The 27,755-nt window shown below is 39.5% G+C and overlaps 1 protein-coding gene across 3 annotated transcripts; it reads left to right on the top strand.

Annotated features, from left to right (window-relative positions):
* Nucleotides 1-166: 166 nt before the first annotated feature.
* On the top strand, nucleotides 167-25,532 carry PBLD (phenazine biosynthesis like protein domain containing). Of its 3 annotated transcripts, XM_070753945.1 has the most exons (9): nucleotides 167-328; nucleotides 6,302-6,401; nucleotides 15,966-16,061; nucleotides 16,154-16,263; nucleotides 16,903-16,932; nucleotides 17,766-17,854; nucleotides 18,976-19,154; nucleotides 21,631-21,693; nucleotides 24,593-25,532. In XM_070753945.1, exons 1-9 carry the CDS (start codon nucleotides 245-247, stop codon nucleotides 24,703-24,705), a joined length of 864 nt encoding a protein of 287 aa, XP_070610046.1. In that variant the 5' UTR covers nucleotides 167-244; the 3' UTR covers nucleotides 24,706-25,532. The 3 variants fall into 3 exon arrangements, with proteins under 3 accessions (XP_070610046.1, XP_070610048.1, XP_070610049.1); XM_070753947.1 differs by lacking the exon at nucleotides 16,903-16,932 and having other exon boundaries at nucleotides 180-328; XM_070753948.1 differs by lacking the exon at nucleotides 21,631-21,693 and having other exon boundaries at nucleotides 180-328; nucleotides 24,593-24,736.
* Nucleotides 25,533-27,755: the final 2,223 nt, after the last annotated feature.

The raw sequence follows: 27,755 nt of genomic DNA, 5'->3' as shown, positions 1-27,755 counted from the left end.
TGCATACTCTGATAAACAAAAAATAACTTCAAAATCCCATAGTAAATAATAAGGCAATAAATTGCTTAATCTTTGCATAGTTGCTGAAATAGGTAAAGAAGACAGATCAATTTAGGTAAAAGACTACTGCTTCTTTCAACTTACTGAGTTAAATATTAACTTGGACATTTCTGCAGTAACAAGAAAGTCAGCAATTCCCAAAGGTCCATTTTTAAAAGCCTTGTAAAATTTTGTAAGGAAGAAAATGCAGATTTCAGTTTTCATAATCGATGCATTTACCAACCAACCCTTTCGTGGGAATCCTGCTGCTGTTTGTCTTCTTGAAGATGTAAGTTTTTAATGAATTTCTTTAGTTTAAAGAAAATTAAGTAGCAATGGTTGCTATTTGTGAGGGGTGCCACTTTCTTTGATTAGAATTAACAACTATTTATACAAAGGATTAACTGATCATTTTTACAAACAGAGGATCTATATCGCTTATTTAAGTTACAGGGGGAAGTATGGATAGGAGGTTTGTCCTGAAGTGGTGGCGGTGGGTTTGTAAGGTGAAAATAGTTTGTAAGAAGAGGCAAAAAAATCTTAAACCCCGGGTTTGTCTCTCGAAAAGTTTGTATCACGAGGCGTTTGTAAGATGAGGTATCACTGTACTGTTAAATACATACAAAAATATCTTTCCTCTACTTCGTGGAAATTCATTTTTCGCGGGTGGTCTTTGAACGCATCCCCCACAAAAAACAAGGGGTCACTGTATTTTATGACGCCACTGTATATAGCCAAATATTTTGTGTGTATTCTGGGAAGGTTTCTGTGGTCTGTGGTTTCTTCCCCAAGCCCCCAAACTTTAACTTTAGACCAGGGCCGGGCTACCAATTTCAGCCCTACCGGAATGTGCCGGGAGCACGCCCATGTGTGAAGATGCATGTGTGTGTGATTTCTGGGAGTTTTTTGCTTCCGGAAATTGGAGACAAGGGCTGCCAGTTGGTCGTGACTGACAAAATAAGGTAAGAGCTGCGCCACCATCCCCTGCAACCTGCCCCGACGCCCTTTGTCCACTGGCTCCCATCTGCCCGCTGCGTTGCCAGCCGCTGCTCCACCACCCCGCTAACCACTAATGCCGCCATGAGCGGCCTGCCCGCTCCACTGCACCACGGCTCTTACCTTCGATCTCTGGTCGATAGGCCATGGTGCGGGGAGCAGGCAGGGCGGCCCCAAGCTCTGTGCTCTCCCACGTGTGCCGAGAGATGCCAGCGGCGCGGGACAGCAGAGAACAGGCCACCCGAGCAGAGCTCGGGCGGGCAGCTGTTACTTGGTGGCTCTAGCTACCGCTCTAGGTGCCACAATGAGATTTGGCTATTGCGTATGTGCAGCAGCTGAAATCTTGCATCGACCTCCTTGCGGCAGTGAGATTTGGGTAAAAGTTGCTGTTTCTTTGCTTCTGCGCATATGCAGAAGCAAAAAAATGGTAATTTTTACTAGAATCGCACTGGCTGCGCGTGCACAGCACGTGCACACCCAGCAGCAATGGAGCAAGCCTATGCGCTGCGTTGCCGCTGGCGGAATGGTGTTCCTGCTGTTCCAGGTAGTAGCCCTCCATTGCTTTAGACTGTCTACAGTTGACCTTACCCCATTCCTAAGGGGTGTGCATAAGCACACCATTGTGCCTACTGTCCCTATCCTACTGTTTTATTGTCCTAATTTATTTGTATCTAATTTGCTAATGTTTATGTTTATACAAATGCCTGCTATCTTGTACATGTTTGACAAACAAATAAAAAAAAAATAAAGGTTTTCAGTTCAAACTGAAATACAGCCTTGTGTTTAGTGTTGCATGATCTGTAACCAAGCTTTATTCATTTGTTTGTTTTGTCAAGTATGTATTGGTGGTATACAAAGATATAACAATATTGACTTTGAAAAAACTAAATTACTTTCCAAAACAGAACACGTATACAAAAGAATAATCATGGAGGCCATAGAGATAGAAAAACACCCCCTTAGCATGAACAAACAAGATGACACGTCCCGCCTACCAGAGATTTGGAAACCAGCCTTAAACAAAAAAACATCATAATCATCACCATGTCAATCCTTCAACTAAATGTGATTCCACCAACCAATCAAATCATTAAAACATAGCCACCCAATCTATTTGCTACATTCAAACCAAATCTCCACCCCCACCACTATTTATAAGGAACAAATGGCAGTTGCAAACAAACTATATTTACAGCAGCACGAAGCTTACAACTTCAGCCTGATGATGGTGAATGTGATTTCACCGAAACGTCACATAGACACTCAAAATATTACACGGGGCAAAACCCGAACACAGAACAATCTACATATAACAATATTTATATATACGATACTAGTAAAAGAGAAACATTTGGACAGGGGACGCAAGGCACCCTGGTGCACTTATGCACGCCCCTTGCAAAGGTAGAACTGGATTTTTTCAGATGTTTATGCAGATTTGTTTCTTTTGAGCCAAAAAGTTTGCCTCAACTTTGTATGAATAGTGAGTTGATTTATACAAAATTGAGAGAATAAAGACCACAGTGTTATATTTCAAAGTCAGCACAAGGTGGCGATGGTTAAAAACATACTGTACATTGTGGTTGCCAGGATATTTCTTTTGTTTTGCTGGGCTTCCAAAATAGAAAATTACAGTAGGTTGATAAATTCATGAAGATGATGCTTAGATGCCCATGTATCACTTCTAAGGTCCATGCCTCAACTGTTCAGAATTCAATTTTTTAGCAGATTTATTTTTGTTTGTCAACAAGAATAAAATACAAAACAGAAAAACAAACATCCAACCCTAACAATAAAAACAAAAAGGAAAAGTAATGTGTTAAAAAAATGGGGAGAAAAATGGGAGTTGAGCAACCTCTCTCTTTACAGCCAGTTTTTGCAGTGCAACATGACGGAGATTGTTTTATATTTAAACATTTGCTTATTTACGTTGATTGCATTTGGTAAGTTCAATAAATTTGGTTGAAACTGTCCATCTACCCAGAAGCAAAAGAAAGAAAAAAGAAGCTGGAGAACGGAAAAATTTGGGCATAACAAATATATTGTGTTTGATCACACTATCTATCTATCTATCTATCTATCTATCTATCTATCTATCTATCTATCTATCTATCTATCTATCTATCTATCTATCTATCTATCTATCTATCTAATCTATCCATCCATCCATCCATCCATCCATCCATCCATCCATCCATCCATCCATCCATCCATCCATCTATCTATCTATCTAATTTATCTATCTAATATAATGCCCTGCTCTGTGGACTCATGGCAGCTTACAAAATTTCGATAAAAAAGATACAATATATAAAACATTTCTAAGCCAATTAATAGAATAGTTAATTTAAAAAAATATCTTAAAAACTAAACATTTAAAATCGAATATTTAAAATATGCATACTATCACATCCAACACATTCACTGGGCAGAGGCTGGGGTCTAGGGACCCCAAGCTTGATGACATAAGTGCCGTTTTCAGATTCTTACGAAAGGCAAGGTGGGGGCACTGCGAATCTATTATTATTATTATTATTATTATTATTATTATTATTATTATTATTATTATTATTATTTATTGGATTGATATGCCGCCCCTCTCCGAAAACCCGGGGCGGCTAACAGCAATCATAAACAGTATACAATAATAATCCAATACTAAAAGCGAATTAAAAACCCCTTAATATAAAAAACCAAACATACAAACATACCATGCGTACAATTGTAAAGGCCTAGGGGGAGAAGGAATCTTAATTCCCCCATGCCTGGCGGCAGAGGTGGGTTTTAAGTAGCTTACGAAAGGCAAGGAGGGTGGGGGCAATTCTAATCTCTGGGGGGAGTTGGTTCCAGAGGGCCGGGGCCGCCACAGAGAAGGCTCTTCTCCTGGGTCCCGCCAAATGACATTGTTTAGTCGACGGGACCCAGAGAAGGCCAACTCTGTGGGACCTAACCGGTCGCTGGGATTCGTGCGGGAGAAGGCGGTCCCTGAATCTCTGGGGGGAGTTGATTCCAGAGGGCCGGCCCCCCTACAGAGAAGGCTCTTTTCCTAGGACCCGCAAAATGACACTAGCCATAGCAGCCCATTTGTTCCTAGCTAACATTTGGTAGCAATGATGTGTGTGTGTGTGTGTGTGTGTGTGTGTGTGTGTGTGTGAGAGAGAGAGAGAGAGAGAGAGAGAGAGACCATGTGTTCTCAACATTTCAGATGTACCCTAAATATCTCCTGAAATATAGTCTAAAGCTTATTTTGACACAATGTGTTTCCACTTTGGATAGTGGCAAGCAAATACTTGCTAGAGAGAATTAGGGGGAATCACCATGGCGTATGCCCCCCAAAACATGCATTGAATCTATTTCTCATAATTCCCAGAATTCTCCAGCCATGCTCCTTAAAGTTGCCAAGTTTGTGAAACATTGTTCTAGACCTGTCTCACATTTAACTATAGGGACTCTTGTAGTCCCATCCTAGGATTTAGTTCTAGGTCAGTTAAATTTTTGCCAAAGCTAACTATTCTTATAAAGTTGAGTCCAGGCTCGATGTTGGGAGTTCTTCTCTCCCACCAACTCTAAATGTATTTATACTCACTTAGGAGGCCATATACAATATAGATAACATTGTGAGGCATTGTGAGGCATACAAATCTAATAAATCATATCAAATTGTATATCACCCTCTGCAGGGGCCTCTTACAAAATAAAAAGGTTAATTATCTATATACAGTGATCCCTCGATTTTCGCGATCTCGATCTTCGCGAAACGCTATATCGCGATTTTTCCCACCCGATGACGTCACTCTCTTCCTTTCTCATCTTTCTTTCTCTCTCTCTTTATCTTGCTTCTTCCTCTCTCACTCTCTTCCTCCCTCTCTCATCTCTTTCTTTCCTTCTCTCTCTTTCTCTATCTCTCCCCCTCTTGCTCTCGAGCTGCGGGCGGGCGGGGCGAGCGGCGGGCGGGCAGCAGCGAGGAGCCAAAGATTGGGGTTTCCCCTTTGCGTGGGTGGCGGGGAAGACCCAGGGAAGGTTTCTTTGGCCGTCCAGCAGCTGATCTGCTCGGCAGCGCCGCAGCAGCGAGGAGCCGAAGATCGGGGTTTCCCCTTTGCGTGGGCGGCGGGGAAACCCCGATCTTCGGCTCCTCGCTGCTGCGGTGCTGCCGGGCAGATCAGCTGCTGGGCGGCCGAAGAAACCTTCCCTGGGTCTTCCCCACCGCCCACGCAAAGGGGAAACCCCGATCTTCGGCTCCTCGCTGCTGCGGCGCTGCCGAGCAGATCAGCTGCTGGGCGGCCGAAGAAACCTTCCCTGGGTCTTCCCCGCCGCCCACGCAAAGGGGAAACCCCGATCTTCGGCTCCTCGCTGCTGCGGCGCTGCCGAGCAGATCAGCTGCTGGGCGGCCGAAGAAACCTTCCCTGGGTCTTCCCCGCCGCCCACGCAAAGGGGAAACCCCGATCTTTGGCTCCTCGCTGCTGCGGCGCTGCCAAGCAGATCAGCTGCTGGGCGGCCGAAGAAACCTTCCCTGGGTCTTCCCCGCCGCCCACGCAAACTCCACCATCTGCGCATGCGCGGCCATGGAAAAAGGGCGCGCATGCGCAGATGGTGTTTTTACTTCCGCACCACTATATCGTGAAAAATCGAGTATCGCGAGGGGTCTTGGAACGTAACCCTCGCGATACTCGAGGGATCACTGTACACCATCAGGATAGACATAACCAGCTGAGGCTTCATCTAATGGTAGCAACATTTACCTCCAGTCCTGACCAGGATTAAAAACTGGGACCATGGGGAGGAGTAGCAGCTTCAACTACTCGCCGCGGCCACACAATGACAAGTGTGCAGCAGCCTGAGTAGGAACCTTCCTGGCTGTGGATGTGAGGCAGCCAGCTATTGGTTCATCACTAGTGGTCGGAATGAATCCTAGAAGGTGATTGGTCAGTGAGCATTCCCTGTGCCTCCACTCTTCTTGTCGCTGATAGCTGGAGGGATTGTAAGGGGAATGTTTATGTTCGGATGGAGACAGCTGGCGATGGGCCAGATAAATGGCCGCCGCGGGCCGTATCCGGCACGCGGGCAGTAGTTTGGGGAGCCATGTTTAAATTCCCCACGACACACCTGACCATGTCTCGCGGCACACTGGTTGAAAAACACTAGTTTGCAAGACACATTTAACACAAAATATGTATATTAAAAAATGTGAAACATATGCTTTCTGCAAAAGACATGGTATGCATTTATAGATCGCTGTTTACAGTAAATTGGTGGCTGTTCATTTTAGGAACTGGAAGAAGGCTGCCATCAAAAAATTGCTGCAGAAATGAACCTCTCAGAAACCGCATTCATCAGAAAACTGCACCCAACAGATGACTTCACCAAAAGTAAATAATAATACTGTATGTGTATTTAAATATAGATTTTGCTGAAAAATGAATTCTTAGAGGCACTTGTTAGATCGGAATAATGAGCAAGACACGATCTGGCCTGATTCGTTTTATAAGGAATCAGCCCGCGTTACCAAGTAGCAAACAGAATGGATACAGTTAAGATGTAGTGAAAAAGTAAGAAGGCGCATAGCCTGATTTCCTTATTTAAAGGGCTTGCTTAGTGTAGGCGCGGCTTTGACAGCCGTTTGGATTTTCCCGCCCGCTGGTTAGCCAATCAGCGGCTGGGTATGCAAATGAACTGGTTTAAATGAATATTAGCATACATCTATTTACATACACCATTTCCATGGATACATAACAGCACTTTTGATAAATTTGGTGTTACTGTGATAGATTATGAAATGAAGGTGAAGATCTACACTATAGCTAAATGGCATCGACAGGAGGTGCGAGAAATTGCAGATGGTGGATACAGCTATCGAGTTAAATCAAATCAGTCAAAATTTGTTTAATTTATGATATGGCATCATAGTCCCAGGTTTGTTGTTATGGGGAAAATAAGAGGGATATTAGCAACAGTGTTTTGCTCCTGGTTCGGCCCGATTCTGCAAACTGGTAGTGCCAGTGGTGGGAGGCACTGCCCACCCACCCAGGATGCTCCGCCCACCTACCCAGGAGGCTCCACCCACCTGCCTGGGATGCTTCTGCACATGTGCAAAAGTGTTGCATGCGAGTGAGCGCACGCGCGAAACGGTAGCAATAGGTTTTAGAACCCACTACTGACATTAAGCAGTGAAGCACTACTGACACACAATCTTGAACAACAAAAACCATGATCTTGACGAAACAATGAATCAGATAAACTTCCACGAGGCTAAATCAGAACGCTGCTCTTTTTATCTGTAGCCCTAATTACAGCAGCCCCACCCAACCACAGGTGGCCTCACTTATCTCCTGTAATAATCCTTCGGTTGTTCTCTCCTATGCATCAGTCTACGCATGCGTGGGTCTGTCATATGTTCTTGTTCAGAGTCCAGGGACGATAAGGATGATTGATCTCCTCCTGGGCTGTCTGCCAAACTCCCCTCTTCCCTGCTAAGTTCTATGGTTAATTTGTCCATTTCTGTGCAATCTTCTTGATTGTCAATTTTTTGATGGGTTTATTAGGGTTCCTCCAGCATTGTGCTAACTCAATCCTAGCAGCTCTTGTGATGTGCAAAATCATATACTTAGTACTTTTATCGTATTGCCTTTTAAATATACCTAATAAAAAGGTTCTGGGGTATAGATTCTACTGTTATTCCTATTATTTCCTGTAACCAATGGGGGTCTTTTCTCATATACCATGTAGGGAAGTTACAGGCAGGGGGCATCTCTTGGAAATGCCTTTCCTATTGACATAATTAACTCATCAAGTCCGCTCAGGGGAGAAATTATTCTCTGGATGGCCAAGTGATAATCAGCAGCAATTCTTCACATCTAGACATTCCATAGTGTCATCCCCAAACCCCCAACACTTTACCCTTAGATTATCTATGGTTGAACTATCCAGATTCCTAAGAGGTCATTCCTAAGAGGTCAGTAAGGGGCGAGTACAAGTGCACTAGAGTGCCTTCCGTCCCCTGTCCTATTACTCTCCTATATCTCCTATACCTTTCTTCTATTCCTATATCTCTTCTTCTATTCTTTCATTGATACGTTCTATTACTATACCTTCTTTTCTATTATTTCTTATATATATTTTACTATGAGTATCTCCTCTATAACCTTCATCATGTATTTTTCTATGTGTGTGTATGTGTGTGTATATATATATATATATATATATATATATATATATATATATATATGTAGATTGTTCTGAGTTCGTGTTTTGCCCCGTGTAATATTTTGAGTGTCTATGCGACGTTTCGGTGAAATCACATTCACCATCATCAGGCTGAAGTTTTAAGCTTCGTGCTGCTGTAAATATGGATATTTAAATATCCATATTTACAGCAGCATGAAGCTTAAAACTTCAGCCTGATGATGGTGAATGTGATTTCACCGAAACGTCGCATAGACACTCAAAATATTACATGGGGCAAAACCCGAACTCAGAACAATCTACATACATATACCCGTGAAAATCTACGAAAACATATTGCCCTGTGTAATGTTTTGCATGTCTATGCGACGTTTCGGCGAAATCACATTCACCATCTTCAGGCTGTAGTTCCAATCTTTGTGTTGTTTTAAATGGAATGTTAGCAACTGACATTTCTTCCTAGTATGTAGTGTGGGGGTGGAGATTTGCTTTGAATGTAGCAAATAGATTGGGTGACCACGTTTCAGTGATCTGATTGGTTGGTGTAATCATAGTTATTAGAAGGAATGACATGGAGATTTTTTTGAGGTGTTTTGTTTAAGGCTGATTTCCAAATATAAAATTCTAAAATCATAATTATTAGAAGGATTGACATGCTGATTATTATGAAGTGTTTATTTTGTTTAAGGCTGGTTTCCAAATCTCTGGCAGGCGGGAGGTATCATCTCTTTTATTTAGACAAAGGGGTCTCCTCTCAATTTCGATAGCTTCTAGAGAAATTCTTCTATATAAATTCTCTGTTTTGTGGAGTAATTTAGTTTTTTCAAAGTCAATTTCGTGCCCTGTTTTTTTAATGTGCTGGACAAGGGAGGAGGTCTTTTCTTGTTTTTTGACTGCATTCACATGTTCTGCTATGCGTTGGCTCACTCTTCGATTAGTTTGTCCAATGTATGTGGCTGCACATGTTTTGCAAGGGATTTCATAGATTCCTTGGTATTCCAATTGGATTTTATCTTTGGGGCTCCTTAGGATATTAGATATTTTTTGGTTAGTGCAAAATGAGGTTTTGATGTTATGTTTGTGCAGAATTTTACTAATTTTATCCGTGGTGCCTTTGATGTAAGGAAGGATGGTGGTGCCATTGTCCTGTTCTTGATCTTGTTTTTTGGGGGGTGTCTCTTTATTGATTAGGTTTGTTATTGTTTTCTCTTTGAATCCATTAGAAATTAGTACATCTTTGAGTTTGTTCAATTCAGTTTTTAAGTGCTCATGGTCAGCTAAGCGTTTGGTTCTGGTGATGAGAGTTTTGGCCACTGAGGTGATTTGTGCGGGCTGGTGGTGTGAGTGTGCATTTAGATAACGGTTGGTATGGGTTTTCTTTTGGTAGATAGTATGTCCTAGGCTGCCATAACATATCAGACAGGATACTCACCACTACAGAAACCAATATTCTTTCAAAAGGATTTAATTTTGCAATAACTCCAAGACGCATACCAACTGAAAACATCATATGTGGAATTGAAACAACTTTAAATAAAATCAACCCAGATACTGCTAACAAAATCAGACTTAAAGTCACTAATATTCTCTGCTCTAGTAAACCTCCTAAAAGCAACATACAACAGGAAGAAAGAGATGCACTTATCAATCTGAAGAAAAACCAGGAAATAATAATCCTCCCAGCCGATAAAGGAAACTCCACTATAGTGATGAATACAGCAGACTACAAAGAAAAAATGACAAATCTACTACAAAACCCGGCCTACAAACTCCTAAGCACAGATCCTACCACCTACCTAAAAAAACCCACCAAATCTAAAATCAAGGCCTCTCCCATCAGCGAAGAAATCCAGCAAAAAATCATCCCCAGAGAAAAATCTTCCATATGTCCAAAACTCTATGGCCTTCCAAAAATACACAAAGAAGGAATACCTCTCAGACCAATAGTCAGTTCTATAGGCTCCCCTCTACAAAACCTTGCCAAATTTTTAGCCAAATACCTTCAACCATATACAGAAACTATTACCTCATATGTTCAAAATTCATTCCACTTTATACAAATAATTAAAAAACAAAACCTACAACCCGATGACCTACTTGTAAGTTTCGATGTCGTGTCCCTGTTCACACAAATACCTATTAAAGAAGCCTTGACAGCTATCCAGGACAAACACAAACCACCCAAATATATCCTAGACCTTACCAACCACTGCCTGACCAATACATACTTCATCTATAATGAACAAAGATATAAACAAATAGAGGGAGCCCCCATGGGATCACCTCTATCACCTGTCATAGCCAACCTCTATATGGAATATTTCGAAAATAATGCTTTAGAGCAAGCCAAATACAAACCCAAACTTTGGCTGAGATATGTTGATGATACCTTTGTAATTTGGCCACATGGTAAAGAAAAACTAGACAATTTCCTCACACATCTCAACAGCCTACACCCCAAAATACAGTTTACTATGGAAACAGAAATCAATGATCAACTTCCCTTTCTAGATGTACTGGTCTATAAAAAACCCAATGGCAGCCTAGGACATACTATCTACCAAAAGAAAACCCATACCAACCGTTATCTAAATGCACACTCACCCCCCCCCCCCGCACAAATCACCTCAGTGGCCAAAACTCTCATCACCAGAACCAAACGCTTAGCTGACCATGAGCACTTAAAAACTGAATTGAACAAACTCAAAGATGTACTAATTTCTAATGGATTCAAAGAGAAAACAATAACAAATCTAATCAATAAAGAGACACCCCCCAAAAAACAAGATCAAGAACAGGACAATGGCACCACCATCCTTCCTTACATCAAAGGCACCACGGATAAAATTAGTAAAATTCTGCACAAACATAACATCAAAACCTCATTTTGCACTAACCAAAAAATATCTAATATCCTAAGGAGCCCCAAAGATAAAATCCAATTGGAATACCAAGGAATCTATGAAATCCCTTGCAAAACATGTGCAGCCACATACATTGGACAAACTAACCGAAGAGTGAGCCAACGCATAGCAGAACATGTGAATGCAGTCAAAAAACAAGAAAAGACCTCCTCCCTTGTCCAGCACATTAAAAAAACAGGGCACGAAATTGACTTTGAAAAAACTAAATTACTCCACAAAACAGAGAATTTATATAGAAGAATTTCTCTAGAAGCTATTGAAATTGAGAGGAGACCCCTTTGTCTAAATAAAAGAGATGATACCTCCCGCCTGCCAGAGATTTGGAAACCAGCCTTAAACAAAATAAACACTTCATAATAATCAGCATGTCAATCCTTCTAATAATTATGATTTTAGAATTTTATATTTGGAAATCAGCCTTAAACAAAACACCTCAAAAAAATCTCCATGTCATTCCTTCTAATAACTATGATTACACCAACCAATCAGATCACTGAAACGTGGTCACCCAATCTATTTGCTACATTCAAAGCAAATCTCCACCCCCACACTACATACTAGGAAGAAATGTCAGTTGCTAACATTCCATTTAAAACAACACAAAGATTGGAACTACAGCCTGAAGATGGTGAATGTGATTTCGCCGAAACGTCGCATAGACATGCAAAACATTACACAGGGCAAAACCCGAACTCAGAACAATCTACATACATATACCCGTGAAAATTTACGAAAACAAATATATATATATATATATATATATATATATATATATATATATATATATACACATACATATACATATACACACACACACACACACACATATATATATATGTGTGTGTGTGTGTGTGTGTGTGTTTTTATGTCGGATCACCCTGGTATATATATATGTCACATGTTTTTTTTGCTGAATTTGAAAATTAAGGGAGACTAGGATAGATCTATTTCGGCCTTATTTTGGCCTCATCAGCTAGCCGTACCCACTGGGACTTGAACCTGCAACCTTTGCCTTGTAAGGCAGAGAATTATCCTCTAGGTTATAGTATCCAATCCCTTAAGCTATATATATATATATATGTGTCACATGTTTTTTTGCTGAATTTGAAAATTAAGGGATGGTCTTGGTATATTCGGGTTTCTTCCCGTGTAGGATTTGGAAATTTCTGGCGACGTTTCAACAAAGAAACCCGAATATACCAAGACCATCATACCTGTACCCGTGAAATTAATATATATACATACACCCACTAAAACCCTCATTGTGTATTGGACAAAATAAATAAATAAAATAGGACTCCCCTTCCTTGAATCAGGTAACCAACCACCTGACCACTGCAGTTTGTAGTTTGGTTGGAAATTCTGCATATTTCTCAAGAGTTACTCATTGGAAAGAATGCTGCGGTAATCAAGGCAGATGGTCTCCAAGTCTGGTCAAGGTCCATTCACCAGATTGTACAATTTACTCCTTCCAACAGCTAACACCTGCAGAGTCAGTAACAAAGGCCCTTCTGAAACTGCAAATCTGCTGTTTTTTTGTGGTATGTGTAAATCCTAATCAAATAATTCTTCTAGTTTTCTCCGCATCACCAGAACCTTGCCCTTATTTAGGCTTAATTTCAGTTTATTCTCCCTCATCTTGCCCATTTTTGTGATATGGCAGTCTTGAAGGATACCAATTGTTTCCTTGGTGTTGGGTGGTAGGAGCATAAGATCCACTGGACTTTACTACAAAACTCCAAATGACCTCCTCCACTCCCCCACAGATTCATATGGGTATTAAATTAAGTAGGAAATCTATACAGATTACAGACCTCGAGGTTCGACTACTGCAACATTCTCTACATGTGGCTACCTTTGAAAAGTGTTCGGAAACTTCAGATCATGCAGAATGCGGCCGCGAGAGCTATCGTGGGGCTTCCCAGATTTGCCCATGTTTCTCCAACACTCAGTGGCCTGCACTGGCTGCTGATCAGTTTCCGGTCACAATTCAAAGTGTTGTTAATGACCTTTAAAGCCCTACATGACATCGGACCAGAATACCTCTGGAACCGCCTTCTATCGCACGAATCCCAGCGGCCGATAAGGTCCCACAGAGTTGGCCTTCTCTGGGTCCCGTCGACCAAACAATGTCATTTGGCAGGCCCCAGGGGAAGACCCTTCTCTGTGGCGGCCCCGGCCCTCTGGAATCAACTCCCCCCAGAGATTAGAACTGCCCCCACCCTCCTTGTCTTTAGCAAATTACTTAAGACCCATCTGTATCGCCAGGCTTGGGGGAACTGAGACATCTCCCCCAGGCTTTTACATTTTATGTATGGTATGCGTGTGTTGCATGGTTTTTAAATGATGGGTTTTTAAACTGTTTTTTAATATTAGATTTGTTTCCATTGTAATATTGTTATTATTATTGTTGTGAGCCGCCCCAAATTTTCGGAGAGGGGCGGCATACAAATCTAATAAATTATTATTATTATTATTATTATTATTATTATTATTATTATTATTAATATCCAGTGAGAGATTTCAGGGCAATGCTGTAGATATCAAACAATGACTTATACAAAACTGAACCTAACCCCAAAGACCTTTCCCCCAAAGCTGAGGTTATATAATGAGTCTGGCTCCTGTTGTGTTATGAGCCACCCAGTCCCAGAGTCACATAGATAAGATGTGCAGTGTATACATTTGATAAATAAAAAAAATGCCATATTTTTCAGAGTATAACACACACCTTAGTTTTGGGAAAGGAAAACTGGGGGTTGGGGAATCTACCTACCAGGTATTCATTCTGGCTAGCGTCCTTAGTCTAGTCATCTTTATTACATTATTTTATCCCTTGATTAGGACTGAAAAAAACCTTTTTTGGAGGGAGTAGTAATGAAAATAAACCTGCAAAGACTTAGGGCTGGAAAAAAACTTCGGAGTAGCAATGATAAAATTCTGCAAGCCGAGAAGATCATTAGCCTCTTGTTAGGGCTGGGAAAAAAAGCTTTGTAAAAGCTATATTTGAAGTATAAGATGCACCCAAATTTTCAGGTTCTTTTAGGGAGTAAAGGGGTGCATCTTATACTCCGAAAAATTTGGTAGACATTTCACTAGTATAGAATGCCTTTTTATGCAGCCCAATTAAATTCTATAAAATTTACCCTTTGAACAAATAACAGATTAAAAAATCCCACTAAGACCAGAACTCTTCCTCTTGGGGATAATTAGGCACAAAACCATCAAAGAAGATAGACAGCTAATATTATACTTAACAACAGCAGCTAGACTTATATATGCTTAAAATTGTAAGCAGGAGATCCCCCCTATGACATTAAACCTGATAACTAAAGTTCACGAGGTGGCAGAGATGAGCAAACTAACACAGGAAGTACAGGACAGAGACGATAGAGAATTCCATTGTACTTGGGACAGGTGGTATGTCTGGATAAATCCCCCCAAAATATTTAAAACTTTTGACACTGCATGAGTATTCAAAAGAAAATGGGGAAAATGGTAACAATTAAACTGTTACCAAACATAACCATCGACATTTATTGAACCACTAATTTGCAGTTTAATATAACCCTAGGAAAGAAGTATAGAGAGATAGAAAACAAGGTAATTTAAGAAGATTAATTTATAATGAAATTAGGAAATTAAATGGGTGTAAATAAATAAGATGTAAACAACAAGGTCTAGCCAAACAGCTGGCGTTTATGTTAAGTTCTGATACCAGTGTAAATTATTGTATAAAGCATTATGCTTTATGATGTGATGTTTCTTGTTTGTATGTTTGTTTATGTTCTTTTTTTCTATTTTAAATGTAAATAACTAATAAAAATATTTGAAAATAAATAAATTCTATAAAATTTACCCTTGATATTGTTGTGGTTGGCTCTGGCCCAGCTCCTGCCCCAGGGAATGGGGAGGTGGATGCAGGGGAAAATTCAACATGTCACAGGCCTGTGTTATTGCCAACAGAATCAGATCAAAGTTTAGTTTCCTTGGACAAAGAAGAAGGTGGGAGTGACTCGGCAGAGGAGGGCTTGGCACACAGCCAAGGCACTCAATCTTCCTTATCTCCTATAGCTTCAGATGATGACATTTTGGATCCACGCAAGCGCAGAATTATGCGTAGAAGAGACCAAGTAAGAACATTTTACAGAAAATAAGGGAGGCCACCTGTGTTTGGGTGGGGCTCCAGTAATTAGGGCTGCTGCTATAAATAGCAGCATGGGGTTTGGCCATTGTGGAAGAATATCTGTTGCAGTTTCGTCAGGAATCTTGTGTGCTGGACTTTGTTGCTTTTTCACGCCTTTGAAACCAAAGCAGAGCAGCGTGTGTGTGTGTCTCCCTTCGTTGGAAGAAGAAGGGGTGTGAAGTTTCTCCCCAGCTGCGGGCTAAGTACTTCATGACTGCTTAAGGGAAATTGTACAGACTACCTGGTTGTTTTGGGAAGAGTGCTCTTTGCAATACAAAAAGAGTGCTTAGTTTATTTTGCCTTTTGTGATAAAGAACATTGTTTTGAATTTTCAAACTTGTGTGTGTCTGAAATTTGTTTCCTTGAATTTTCAGGAGACTCCTATCAGAGAGCCCGACAGAACAGATATTATCCTAAATAGCTTAGAATAGCTCGCTCGAGGATGATCTTTTCCTATATATATCTTGTGGATTACCAGATTATCTTTAGAGGCATTTCCAAATATATGTAGCTTTTTCAGAATGTCCAAAAAGAACTCTGAGTATTCTGTCCCTTGTACCATTTTTGCTTCCTTGTTTAATATTTCTTCTACTGTTGAAATGTCATTTCCAATGGAATGATTTGCGAGCATCCTCTTTCAGGTTCCTGTTTTGGATTAAGATGGTTTACACCTACGAACGAGGTCCCTCTTTGTGGCCATGCTACCCTTGCATCTGCTGCTGTATTATTCCGTAAGAGTAAGTGGCATTTAAGTGTTCAGAGTTTGACCCAATTCCTTTTATTTTTTAAACCCTCTTGACATTTATACATTTCTGATTTTTAAAAACAGAAAATATGAATCCCACCCTCACTTTCAAAACTCTTAGTGGAGAATTAAAGGCCAGGCAAGCAGGAGATGAGATTATTTTGGATTTGCCATTGTACGTCACCTATCCACAGGTTAGCTTTATTTATTTATTTAATAATAATAATAATAATAATAATAATAATAATAATAGTTTATTAGATTTGTATGCCACCCCTCTCCGGAGATTGACTGATTGATTGATTTTATTTTATTTTATTTTTATTTTATTTTATTTTATTTTATTTTATTTTATTTTATTTTATTTATTTTATTTTATTTTATTTTATTTTATTTTATTTTATTTTATTTTATTTTATTTTATTTTATTTTATTTTATTTTATTTTATTTTATTTTATTTTATTTTATTTATTCATTCATTCATTCATTCATTCATTCATTCATTTATTTATTTATTTATTTATAATGCCGCCCTTCTCCTTAGACTCAGGGCAGCTTACAACATGTTAGCCAGAGCCAGCATATTGCCCCCACAATCCGGGTCCTCATTTTACCCACCTCGGAAGGATGGAAGGCTGAGTCAACCTTGAGCCGGTGATGAGATTTGAACCGCTGACTTACAGATCTACTGTCCGCTTCAGTGGCTTGCAGTTCAGCACTCTACCTGCTGCGCCACCCCATGGTGGTACCTTTTGAACATTTCCTTTGAACACTTTTTCCTAAGTGAAAAGCACCCATGATTTTCATCTGGTTTTCATTTTTTTAAATCTAGGATTTCCAGGAAGTAGAAGAACTGGTAAAGGTAATTTACACAGCTTCCCCTCCCCCCCAATTATAGACTAGAAGACCCCAAGCTCCCTTCCAACTCTGTTGTTTGTTTGTTTATGTTGTTTGTTTATGTTTTTGTTTATTTAGATTTGTATGCCGCCCCTCTCCGCAGACTCGGGGCGGCTCACAACAAAGTGCAAAAAGACAATTTATAACAAATCTAAATTTCTACTAAAAACATTTAAAAACCCCATTTCTAAACACACATACATACACACATACCATTCATAAATTGTATATGCCCGGGGGAGATGTCTCAGTTCCCCCATGCCTAGCGACACAGGTGGGTCTTAAGGAGCTTGCGAAAGGCAAGGAGAGTAGGGGCAGTTCTAATCTCCGGGGGGAGTTGGTTCCAGAGGGTCGGGGCCGCCACAGAGAAGGCTCTTCCCCTGGGGCCCGCCAACCGACATTGTTTAGTTGACGGGACCCGGAGAAGGCCCACTCTGTGGGACCTAATTGGTCGCTGGGATTCGTGCGGCAGCAGGCGGTCTCGGAGATATTCTGGTCCAGTGCCATGAAGGGCTTTAAAGGTCATAACCAACACTTTGAATTGTGACCGGAAGTCACAATTACTGCCATTAAGTCTCCTGATGTGCTTTGGGATCCTCTGCTTGGTGACTATTGGAGGTTTGGCAAAGAGTGCTTGAATCATGGACTAGAGTTAAGGCAAGTCCAGACTTCGGGGGACAGGGATAAAACTGGTGTTGCCAGATGTAGTAAACCACTAATGAAGACAACCTTGCTATGTGTACATGAGAAAAAATATGGTGGCTCTCTTTGGCTCATTCCATCCCCTTTTATCACTAGGCAGCAGTGGGAGATAGGAACATTCAAGAGGTCCGTTATTCTCCTGACACAAAAAAGCTACTTATCTGTCTCAGTGAGGTATATGAAAGGTATATACATTTCAACTGCACATTTCTTTAAAATAGTTGCGTGTAAATTTGTGCAATCTCCCTTGCTTAGTTGATTTCCTTCATTTTTGGATCCTGCATAAGCTATTGGGAGGAGACATTGCTCTTACCTCTCTCTGTTAATTTTTACTTTGCTCAACTTGCTTCAGCTTGATGCCCTCCACATGTTTGGACTATACCTGATACCTGGTTGGGAATTTTGCTTTCTGGAATTCCTAGTCTATTTAGGGCAGGGGTGTCCAACCTTGGCAATATGAAGACTTGTGAACTTCAATTCCCAGAATTCCCCAGGCAGCCATGCTGGCTGGGGAATTCTGGGAATTGAAGTTCACAAGTCTTCAAGTTCACAAGGAGTTGAAGTTCACAAGTCCACAAGTCATTGGACACCCCTGATTTAATTAATTAATTTTAATTTATTTATTAGATTTGTATGCCGCCCCTCTCCGTAGACTCGGGGCGGCTCACAACAACAATAGAAAACAGTTCATAACAAATCTAATAATTTTAACGATTAAAAAAGAAAACATTAAAATCCCCCTTATTAAAACATACATACACAGAGACATACCATACTTAAATTGTATAGGCCCGGGGGAGATGACTCAATTCCCCCATACCTGATGGCAAAGGTGGGTTTTAAGGAATTTACAAAAGGCAGGGAGGGTGGGGGCAGTTATAATCTCCAGGGGGAGCTGGTTCCAGAGGGTCGGGGCCGCCACAGAGAAGGCTCTTCCCCTGGGGCCTGCCAAACAACATTGTTTAGTCGACGGGACCCGGAGAAGGCCAACTCTGTGGGACCTAATCAGTCGCTGGGATTCGTGCAGCAGAAGGCGGTCTCGGAGGAATCCTGTTTGGGACAATCTTCTTATTATTGGCCTTTCCCCCACTTCTACTAAGCTTCCTATTTGGGTTTCAAATCTATATTTTGCATGGGAAATGTGCCATCAGTCAGAGCTAAAGCTTACAATTACTATTGATATTATAGTAATTTTAAAAATGCAATATTATTCCGTTCAATTGTTCTCATTGGTATTTTTAGTATAGCGTTTTCAAGGCTATAGACATCTGTTCGGAGTCCTTAACTGTGAATGTTTGTCACCAAGGTATGATCTAGAGAAATTAAAAGTGGATGCCCAGCGTCTTTTGTTGGCTGACAAGACCGGAAAAATAAAAGGCGTAATAATCACAGTTAAAGGAGATCATCCTAAAAATCAAGACAGCTATGATTTTTACTCTCGTTACTTTGCACCGTGGAATGGCATTTCTGAAGATCCTGTCACAGGTACGTCTGCATATGGAGGGCTTAACCTATTTTTATTAGATATAGGTAAATATTTCTTATTTACCAACAGTAAAATATGATAGCAGCAGAAGCCCCAAAATAAAATTTCAATTGTAAGTCGAACAAAACATTTTGGGAAGCATAACTTTTCATAAGCAACTTCTACTAAATAATAATAATAATAATAATAATAATAATAATAATAATAATAATATATTGGATTTGTATGCCGCCCCTCTCCGCAGACTCGGGGCGGCTAACAACAATAATAAACACAATATGTACAATCCAATAATAAAAAGAACTAAAAACCCCTATTATAAAACCAAACATACACACAAACATACCATGCATAACTTTTAATGGCCTAGGGGGAAGAGCTATCTCAACTCCCCCATGCCTGGCGGTATAAATGAGTCTTGAGTAGTTTACGAAAGACAGGGAGGGTGGGGGCAGTTCTAATCTCCGGGGGGAGTTGGTTCCAGAGGGCCAGGGCCGCCACACAGAAGGCTCTTCCCCTGGGGCCCGCCAAACGACATTGTTTAGTCGACGGGACCCGGAGAAGGCCAACTCTGTGGGACTTTTATCTGTAAAAAACAGTGCCTCAATAAAGTTAATTTGTCTTAACTGGAATACTGCCTCCAGTTTTAGTAATTAGGATATAAAAAATATGTTGAGACTGTAGAAAAAGTGCAGAGAAGAGCAACAAAGGTGATTGGGGGCTGGAGAATAAAATACACAAAGAATGGGTTACAAGAACTGGATATGTCTAGTCCAGGGGTAGGTAAAGATGGCTCTTCTATGACATGTGGACTTCAACTCCCAGAAATCCTGAGCTAGCATGATTGGCTCAGGAATTCTGGGAGTTGAAGTTCACCAGTCATAGGAGAGGGTCTAGTCTAAAGAGAAGGACTAAGGGTAACATGATAGCAATAGCACTTAGATGTATATACCCAGGCTGGGATTGTCGCTCCTGCTGCTTCTGGTGTGCTGTGTGTACAGTGTCGGATGTGTGGCATATGTGTGTGCCTCCCAGTGAGATTTTGCTTCTGCACACATGCAGGAAGTAAAATCTTGTGCAGGGACGCATGCGCGTGTGAGATTTTGGTAATTATTTAGCTTCTGCTCATGCGCAGGAGCAAACAAATCGCCAAAATCTCATGCACGCTGGGACAAGCGCAACTCAGCTGTGTTTCAGGCCAAATCCTGCTACTGAGCATACGCGGAAGCAAAGTTGCATGGCACACATGCATGCACGCAACATCACAATGCGAACCAATGGCGAAGGTAAGTGGAACCCACCCCTGGATGACACACTTGTAACCCAATACATATTTATGAAACTGTCCTGGAAGCAGATTTGATCCATTGAGAATGGTGGCCAAGGGAGCCTGGCTGGGAAGTGCCCCCCCAGTTTGAGAAGGACGCCCCAAGATGCGGGGGCTTAAGTCGGCATCCTTCAAGGGAGGACGCCGGGTTGCCCAAGGTGGGTGGCTCGAGAAGAGCGTGTGGATCCAGAGATACAAAGTAGGAGGGTGGGCCAGTTTCGAATGGCACCCTCGAAGTATGGGGCATGTGTGGGCATCCCTCGTGGGAGCATGTGTGGTGGCCCAATGCAGACAATACGAGAGGAACCTGCCAGGCCCAAGATGTGTACACTCTGTGGTACATGAGTGAGCATGGCGCCCTTTGGGTTTGGTCATCAGGTGGTCCTGGAGGAGCCGAGGCACCAAGTCTTTTTGGACCTGCAGAGGTACCTGCACGGTGGTGCAGGGGGTGGAGTGGAGTGGAACGAGCTACTTATAAGTTGTCCTCCCCTGCTGTGGCAGTAAGGGTCGGAAATAATTGGAAAAAACAACCGTGTGATCTCCTTTGGGCACCTATTGGAAGGTGATGGGCTGCTCCTCGCCATAATTATAAGGCTGGGCCGGCATGGGTTATGGAGGCGAGATGCCCTTGGGGCTCACTCATTACATGCCCAGAGATGACAACTTGGGTGGGTGGGCCTCCCCCCATGCATGGGTGTGGCAGAGAGCAAGGGAGGGTCAAGTTCAAGTCCAAGTTCAAGGTTAAGGGGACCCTTCCTTGCCCAGCAGGGGGCTTTCACCCTATAGTTGCCCAGGAATGTTTTGGAGAAGCAGTTCCACCCTCTTTCATTTTTACCTCTGCATGTCCTAGATTAAATTAATAAAATGACCCATAAATCCCCGTTCTGTGTCCGTTACTCCGTGTCCACCGCAATGGTAGGATTACAACACAAAATGGGAGACCAACAATTCAGAAATACAGCAAACAACTGAGGGAACATTTTCACTTTATGTATTTTGCTTGTTAGCTGATAGGAAATTTATTTCAGAAATGGCAGCAACTTCTGCTCATGCAATAATTACTACTATTAAAGTTAAGATAAAGTGCTTTGAACACTGATCTGCTATGACATTGTTATCACAGCTACTACGTCTTATTTTTTCTTAAGGGTCTGCTCATGCTGTATTAAGCAGTTACTGGTCACAGCAACTGGGGAAAAACAAACTATGCGGTAGGAATTCCTATGATTTTACAGTTTCCCTTCTTAGGCTTCTGAGTATAATCTGCCAACATTTTATTTACAATATCCTCCTGAACACTTGAACTCACACAAGAACCTTGGTTGTTTCATTGGGTAGCCCGGATACTGTACAGTTGGTACAAATTCAGCCATCTTTCCCTGCCAAATTTAATCAAAACCCAGGCATAATCTTTTCTTCAAGTTTGCCCACCCAATGAAAATACTGTAGCTTTAATTCTAAAATTAAGGAGTACTGCAAATTATTGGTACTTAAATCAGTGGCTATCTACAGGTAGTCCTCAACTTAAACATTTGTTTAGGCACTATTCAAAGTTACAAAAAAAAGTGACTTACAAACATTTTTTGCACGTATTACCACTGCAGCATCCTAATGGTCACATGATCAAAAATTGGATGCTTGGCAACTGATTCGTATTGATGGTGGTTACAGTGTCCTAAGGCCATGCAATCATGTTACTACAGAGCAATGCACACCAAGACAACTAGACACAAGAGAAGTTTCCCCCCCAAACACCATAATTCTACTAAACAAATAATTCCCACAACACTGTCAAACTTTTTACTAAATCTGCACTTCTATTTCTACTTGTTTTTTCTCATCATTCCTATCATCCTTTTCCTCCCACTTAGGACTGTATGACTGTAACTTGTTGCTTGTATCCTAAGATTTTTATTAATATTGATTGTTTTTTCATTGCTTATTTGACCGCTATGACAATCATTAAGTGTTGTACCACATGATTCTTGACAAATGTATCTTTTTCTTTTATGTACACTGAGAGCATATGGACCAAGACAAATTCCTTGTGTGTCCAATCACACTTGGCCAATAAAGAATTCTATTCTATCTACTTTTGGAGACTTTCTGACAAGCAAACTCATATTAATATTGATTGTTTTTTCATTGCTTATTTGACCGCTATGACAATCATTAAGTGTTGTACCACATGATTCTTGACAAATGTATCTTTTTCTTTTATGTACACTGAGAGCATATGGACCAAGACAAATTCCTTGTGTGTCCAATCACACTTGGCCAATAAAGAATTCTATTCTATCTACTTTTGGAGACTTTCTGACAAGCAAACTCAAGGGGATAGGCAGATCACTTTACAGTTGTATTGCTAACTTAACAACTGCAGCGATACACAGCAAGAAAAGTCATCAAATGGGTCAAAACACATCTTGCTTATCAATTTTGGGCTTAGTTGGGGGTTGCACACTGAGGATTGCTTGTATTTTTCTTGTAGTAATTTTTTTTTTGGTTTTGGTAGTTAATGTTGTTAAAATTGTTTCTATATTTCATCTTTCCCAGTCTGGCTTGTGTTTGTATTGTAGATAATTGTGTTCAATTCTCTTATCTATCTGCTCTTATTAATTTGGATAGAGGTTTTGGTAGTTAATGTAGTTAAAATTGTTTCTATATTTCATATTTTCCAGTCTGGCTTGTGTTTGTATTGTAGATAATTGTGTTCAATTCTCTTATCTATCTGCTCTTGTTAATTTGGATAAAGAGTTTAGCACCTTTTATTTGGTAAGGGGCGAGTACAAGTGCACTAGAGTGCCTTCCGTCCCCTGTCCTATTGCTCTCCTATATCTCCTATACCTTATTCTATTCCTATATCTTTTCTTCTATTCTTTCATTGATATGTTCTATTACTATACCTTCTTTTCTATTCTTTCTTAGGTATATTTTACTATGAGTATCTCCTCTATAACCTTCATCATGTATTTTACTATGTGTATATAGATATATACCCACTAAAACCCTCATTGTGTATTGGACAAAATAAATAAATAAAATAAATAAATAAAAATAAAAATAAAAATAAAAATAAATAAAAATAAAAATAAAAATAAAAATAAAAATAAATAAAAATTAAATTAAAATAAAATAAAATAAAAATATAAAATAAATAAATAAAATAAATAAACAAATAAATAAATAAAATAAATAAAATAAATAAAATAAATAAAATAAATAAAATAAATAAAATAAATAAAATAAATAAAATAAATAAAATAAATAAAATAAATAAAATAAATATATAAAATAAATAAAATAAATAAAATAAATAAAATAAATAAAATAAATAAAATAAATAAAATAAATAAAATAAATAAAATAAATAAAATAAATAAAATAAATAAATAAAACAAATAAAACAAATAAAACAAATAAAACAAATAAAACAAATAAAACAAATAAAACAAATAAAACAAATAAAATAAATAAAATAAATAAAATAAATAAAATAAAATAAATAAAATAAAATAAATAAAATAAATAAAATAAATAAAATAAATAAAATAAATAAAACAAATAAAACAAATAAAATAAATAAAATAAATAAAATAAATAAAATAAATAAAATAAATAAAATAAATAAAATAAATAAAATAAATAAAATAAATAAAATAAATAAAATAAATAAAATAAATAAAATAAATAAAATAAAATAAATAAAATAAATAAAATAAATAAAATAAATAAAATAAATAAAATAAATAAAATAAATAAAATAAATAAAATAAATAAAATAAATAAAATAAATAAAATAAATAAAATAAATAAAATAAATAAAATAAATAAAATAAATAAATAAAATAAATAAATTTCCCTAGCTGTTAGCAATATGAACTGCCAGCAGGGTGCAGAAATAAACCACTGTCAGGCTGGCTAGGCTACAGGGATTCCTATAAAGGAGGCATCTCTGTAGCCCAGCCAGCCACTGACAGTGATTTATTTCTCCCGCAGCTAGATTATCCAATCAGCGGTGGCTATGCAAATCTGTGCTCTGTACGTCCGTATTTTAACACAGAAAGAAGCCTATTTCCTGCCTACCTAACTAATTCTGTCATTGTTTAGCATTTCAGTGCTCCAGTCGTGGGGGAGAGTTGAAGATTCTGCTCCGGCAAGATGGACGATTAGACATTGGTGGACAAGCGTGCTTTGTGTTAGAGGGTTTTTTGGCTGTTTGAAAAAAATAATTAAAAGTGCTTAATTACTACACGTTTCTGTTTGTTTGAACCCACTGGTGATACGGATTTTTGTTTCAAAACTACAGAGCTACAGAGCACTGCACACCAAGACAACTAGACACAAGAGCAGTTTCCCCCCTGAACGCCATCACTCTGCTAAACGAATAATTCCCTCAACACTTTTTACTAAGTCTGCACTTCTATTTCTACTAGTTTTTTTCTCATCATTCCTATCATTTGGTGGGCCCCAGGGGAAGAGCCTTCTCTGTGGCAGCCCCGGCCCTCTGGAACCAACTCCCCACGGAGATTAGAACTGCCCCCCACCCTTCCTGTCTTTTGTAAACTACCACTCAAGACTCACTTATACTACCAGGCATGGGGGAGTTGTGACACCTTTCCCCCAGGCTTTTTTATACTTTGTTTTATGTTTGGTATGAATGTGCTGTTTGGTTTTTTAAATAATGATAGGGTTTTATATGTTTTTAATATTAGATTTGTTCCACTGCTATATTGTTTTTATTGCTGTTGTGAGCCATCCCAAGTCTTCGGAGAGGGGCGGCATCCAAATCTAATAAATAATAATAATCATCATCTTTTCCCTCCCACTTAGGACAGTATGACTGTAATTTGTTGCTTGTATCCTAAGATTTTTATTAATATTGATTGTTTCTTCCTTGCTTATTTGACCCCTATGACAATCATTAAGTGTTGTACCACATGATTCTCGACAAATGTCTCTTGTCTTTTTATGTACACGGAGAGCATAGGCCCCAAGACAAATTCCTTGTGTGTCCAATCACACTTGGCCAATAAAGAATTTTATTCTATTCTATTTGTGATTTACATCGAATATTATTGTTGGGCATTCAAATCAATTTTCTGGCAACTTTTCTTGGCCACATTTTCAAAAGTAGGTTGCCATTGGCTTCTTAGGTCCAAGAGAAAGTGGCTGATCCAGAGTTACCCATTTGAGAACCACAGGATTAGAATGTTCTTTAATATAAATATATAGTTATAATATTGTTATATTAGAAGTAATATTCATAATGAATGAATTGGCTGACTGATTTTAATATATTGGGATTTTAATTTGTAATTTTTTAATTAATTAGATTTGTTGTTGCCTTGTTTATATTGTGTCTTGTGAGCCACCCCGAGTCTTCGGAGAAGGGCGGCATACAAATCTAATAAATAATAATAATAATAATAATAATAATAATAATAATAATACTTCTAATTCTTAGAAGTAATTTTCCATGAGGAATCTGGGATTTAATAAGTACTGTGTCAAACCAGTTAAAGAGAAGGACTGTACATAGAATTAAACTTTACTAACTTGCAAAATTGTCTCATTATAATAGAGGTGGAATCTATTTCCTACCTTTCCTACCAGTTCGGAAGTGCACGCTTCTCTTTGGAGGAATTAGAGAGGGAAAGCCAAACCCCTGAGAGTTTATGGCTAGTAAAATGAGTCACTGTTGGAAGCTGTGTGTTTCTGCCTATAATTTAGCTATGTGAAAAGTGTGTAGCAGTAGTAGGTTGCTACCAGTACTCCCCGGAGCTCCATACAGGTAGCGGCTGCCAGATTGCGCAATTTTCTTTTTCTTTTTTAATAAACTTTATTGATTTTCTTAAAATTGACAAACATACAAACACACATTTAACATAAAATTGGGGTTGCAGATACCCCGCTTGTTCAAGAAGTCAAATTGCATTACAAAAAAAGAGAATACATTATTAATATGTTAAGGCAACCTATTACTTTAAGTGAAAAGAAGAAATTTTATATTACCTTATTATGAGAAACAAAACAAAACATAAACTTCATATCTAAGCAAAGTACAAACACAAAAATTAAATCCTAACCATACTACTAATATGCATTTTTAATTCTTCTTTTTGTCTATCCATGTATACGCTTTATTCCAAATCACATAAAATTCAGATTCTTCTTGGTTATTTAACCGTCTTGTCATCATATCCATTTCAGCGCAGTCTAATATTTTCTTAATAACCTCCAGATTGCGCAATTTTCATGCAACTGCTCCAGTGCTGTCTTTGCTGGTCCAGCGGCCAATGCCATCCTTTTTTAAAAAAGAATAATTGGGCTTTTTTGGCTTTCTGTGCATTCTCAGAAACAAAATTTTGTGGGGGGATACTTGCCCATGCACGGAAGCAATTACAGTGGTACCTCGAGATACGAGTTTAATTCGTTCCGGACCTGGGCTCTTAAGTCGAGCAGCTCTTATCTCGAACGACTTTTCCCCATAGGAATTAATGTAAATAATTTTAATTGGTTCCAGCCCTCAAAAAACTCACAAAGTTAGTCTAAATTATGCAGAAAGACAAGTTTTTAATGAAGAAATGTACATGTACATATAAATGAATAATGAAGTTTCTTTCACTTAACTTGTAAACTTTCTTAAACTTTTAAATTTACATATGTTCAACTTCTCTGCCACCCAATCCTGTAGGACAGAGGTCCCCAACCCTTTTTGCACCAGGGACCGGCTTTAAGCGATCAAGAGAGGAATGGGTGAATGAATGGACGGAGGGTGGGAAGGAAGGAAGGAAAGAGGGAAGAGGGAAGGGACAGGAACAGAGGAAGGAAGCAAGGAAACTTATGAAAGGGGAGAGTAAGAGAGGAATGAGTGAAGGGAGGGAGGGAGGGAAGAAGGTGGTAAGGAGAAAGAAAAGAAGAAATAGAGGAAGGGAAGGTAAAAGAGAGAAAGAAAAAGAGCTAACTTCCGCGTTCAGCTTCAGGAGACAGCTGCGAAGCCGCGCGCGTGTTTTAAAAGGTTGCAGCCGGCCTGGGGGTCTCGGGGGGGTGCTGGCAAGCCCCCCAGGCCGGCTGCAAGCCCCCCCCGAGCCCCCCAGGCCGGCTGCAACCTTTTAAAACACGCGCGCCGCTTCGCAGCTGTCTCCTGAAGCCGAACGCGGAAGTTAGCGTTCGGCTTCAGGAGACAGCTCCTTGGCGCTCGTATCTCGAATTTGGGCTTGTAAGTAGAACAAAAATATCTCTCCCCTCCCAGCTCTTATCTCGAGTTGCT

The sequence above is a fragment of the Erythrolamprus reginae genome, chromosome 5, assembly GCF_031021105.1.
Source record: "Erythrolamprus reginae isolate rEryReg1 chromosome 5, rEryReg1.hap1, whole genome shotgun sequence".
NCBI lineage: Eukaryota > Metazoa > Chordata > Lepidosauria > Squamata > Dipsadidae > Erythrolamprus > Erythrolamprus reginae.
The sequence above is the reverse complement of the archived record's forward strand: the minus strand, read 5'-3'. Positions and strand labels throughout refer to the sequence as shown.

Excerpts from the sequence above, each read along its gene's own strand:
- PBLD (XM_070753945.1), top strand. The coding sequence starts at position 245 with ATGCAGATTTCAGTTTTCATAATCGATGCATTTACCAACCAACCCTTT. Across the intron at positions 6,402-15,965 it reads AACAGATGACTTCACCAAAA|GTTCCTGTTTTGGATTAAGA; the intron begins GTAAATAATAAT and ends ATCCTCTTTCAG. Across the intron at positions 17,855-18,975 it reads CTCAGTGAGGTATATGAAAG|GTATGATCTAGAGAAATTAA; the intron begins GTATATACATTT and ends TTTGTCACCAAG.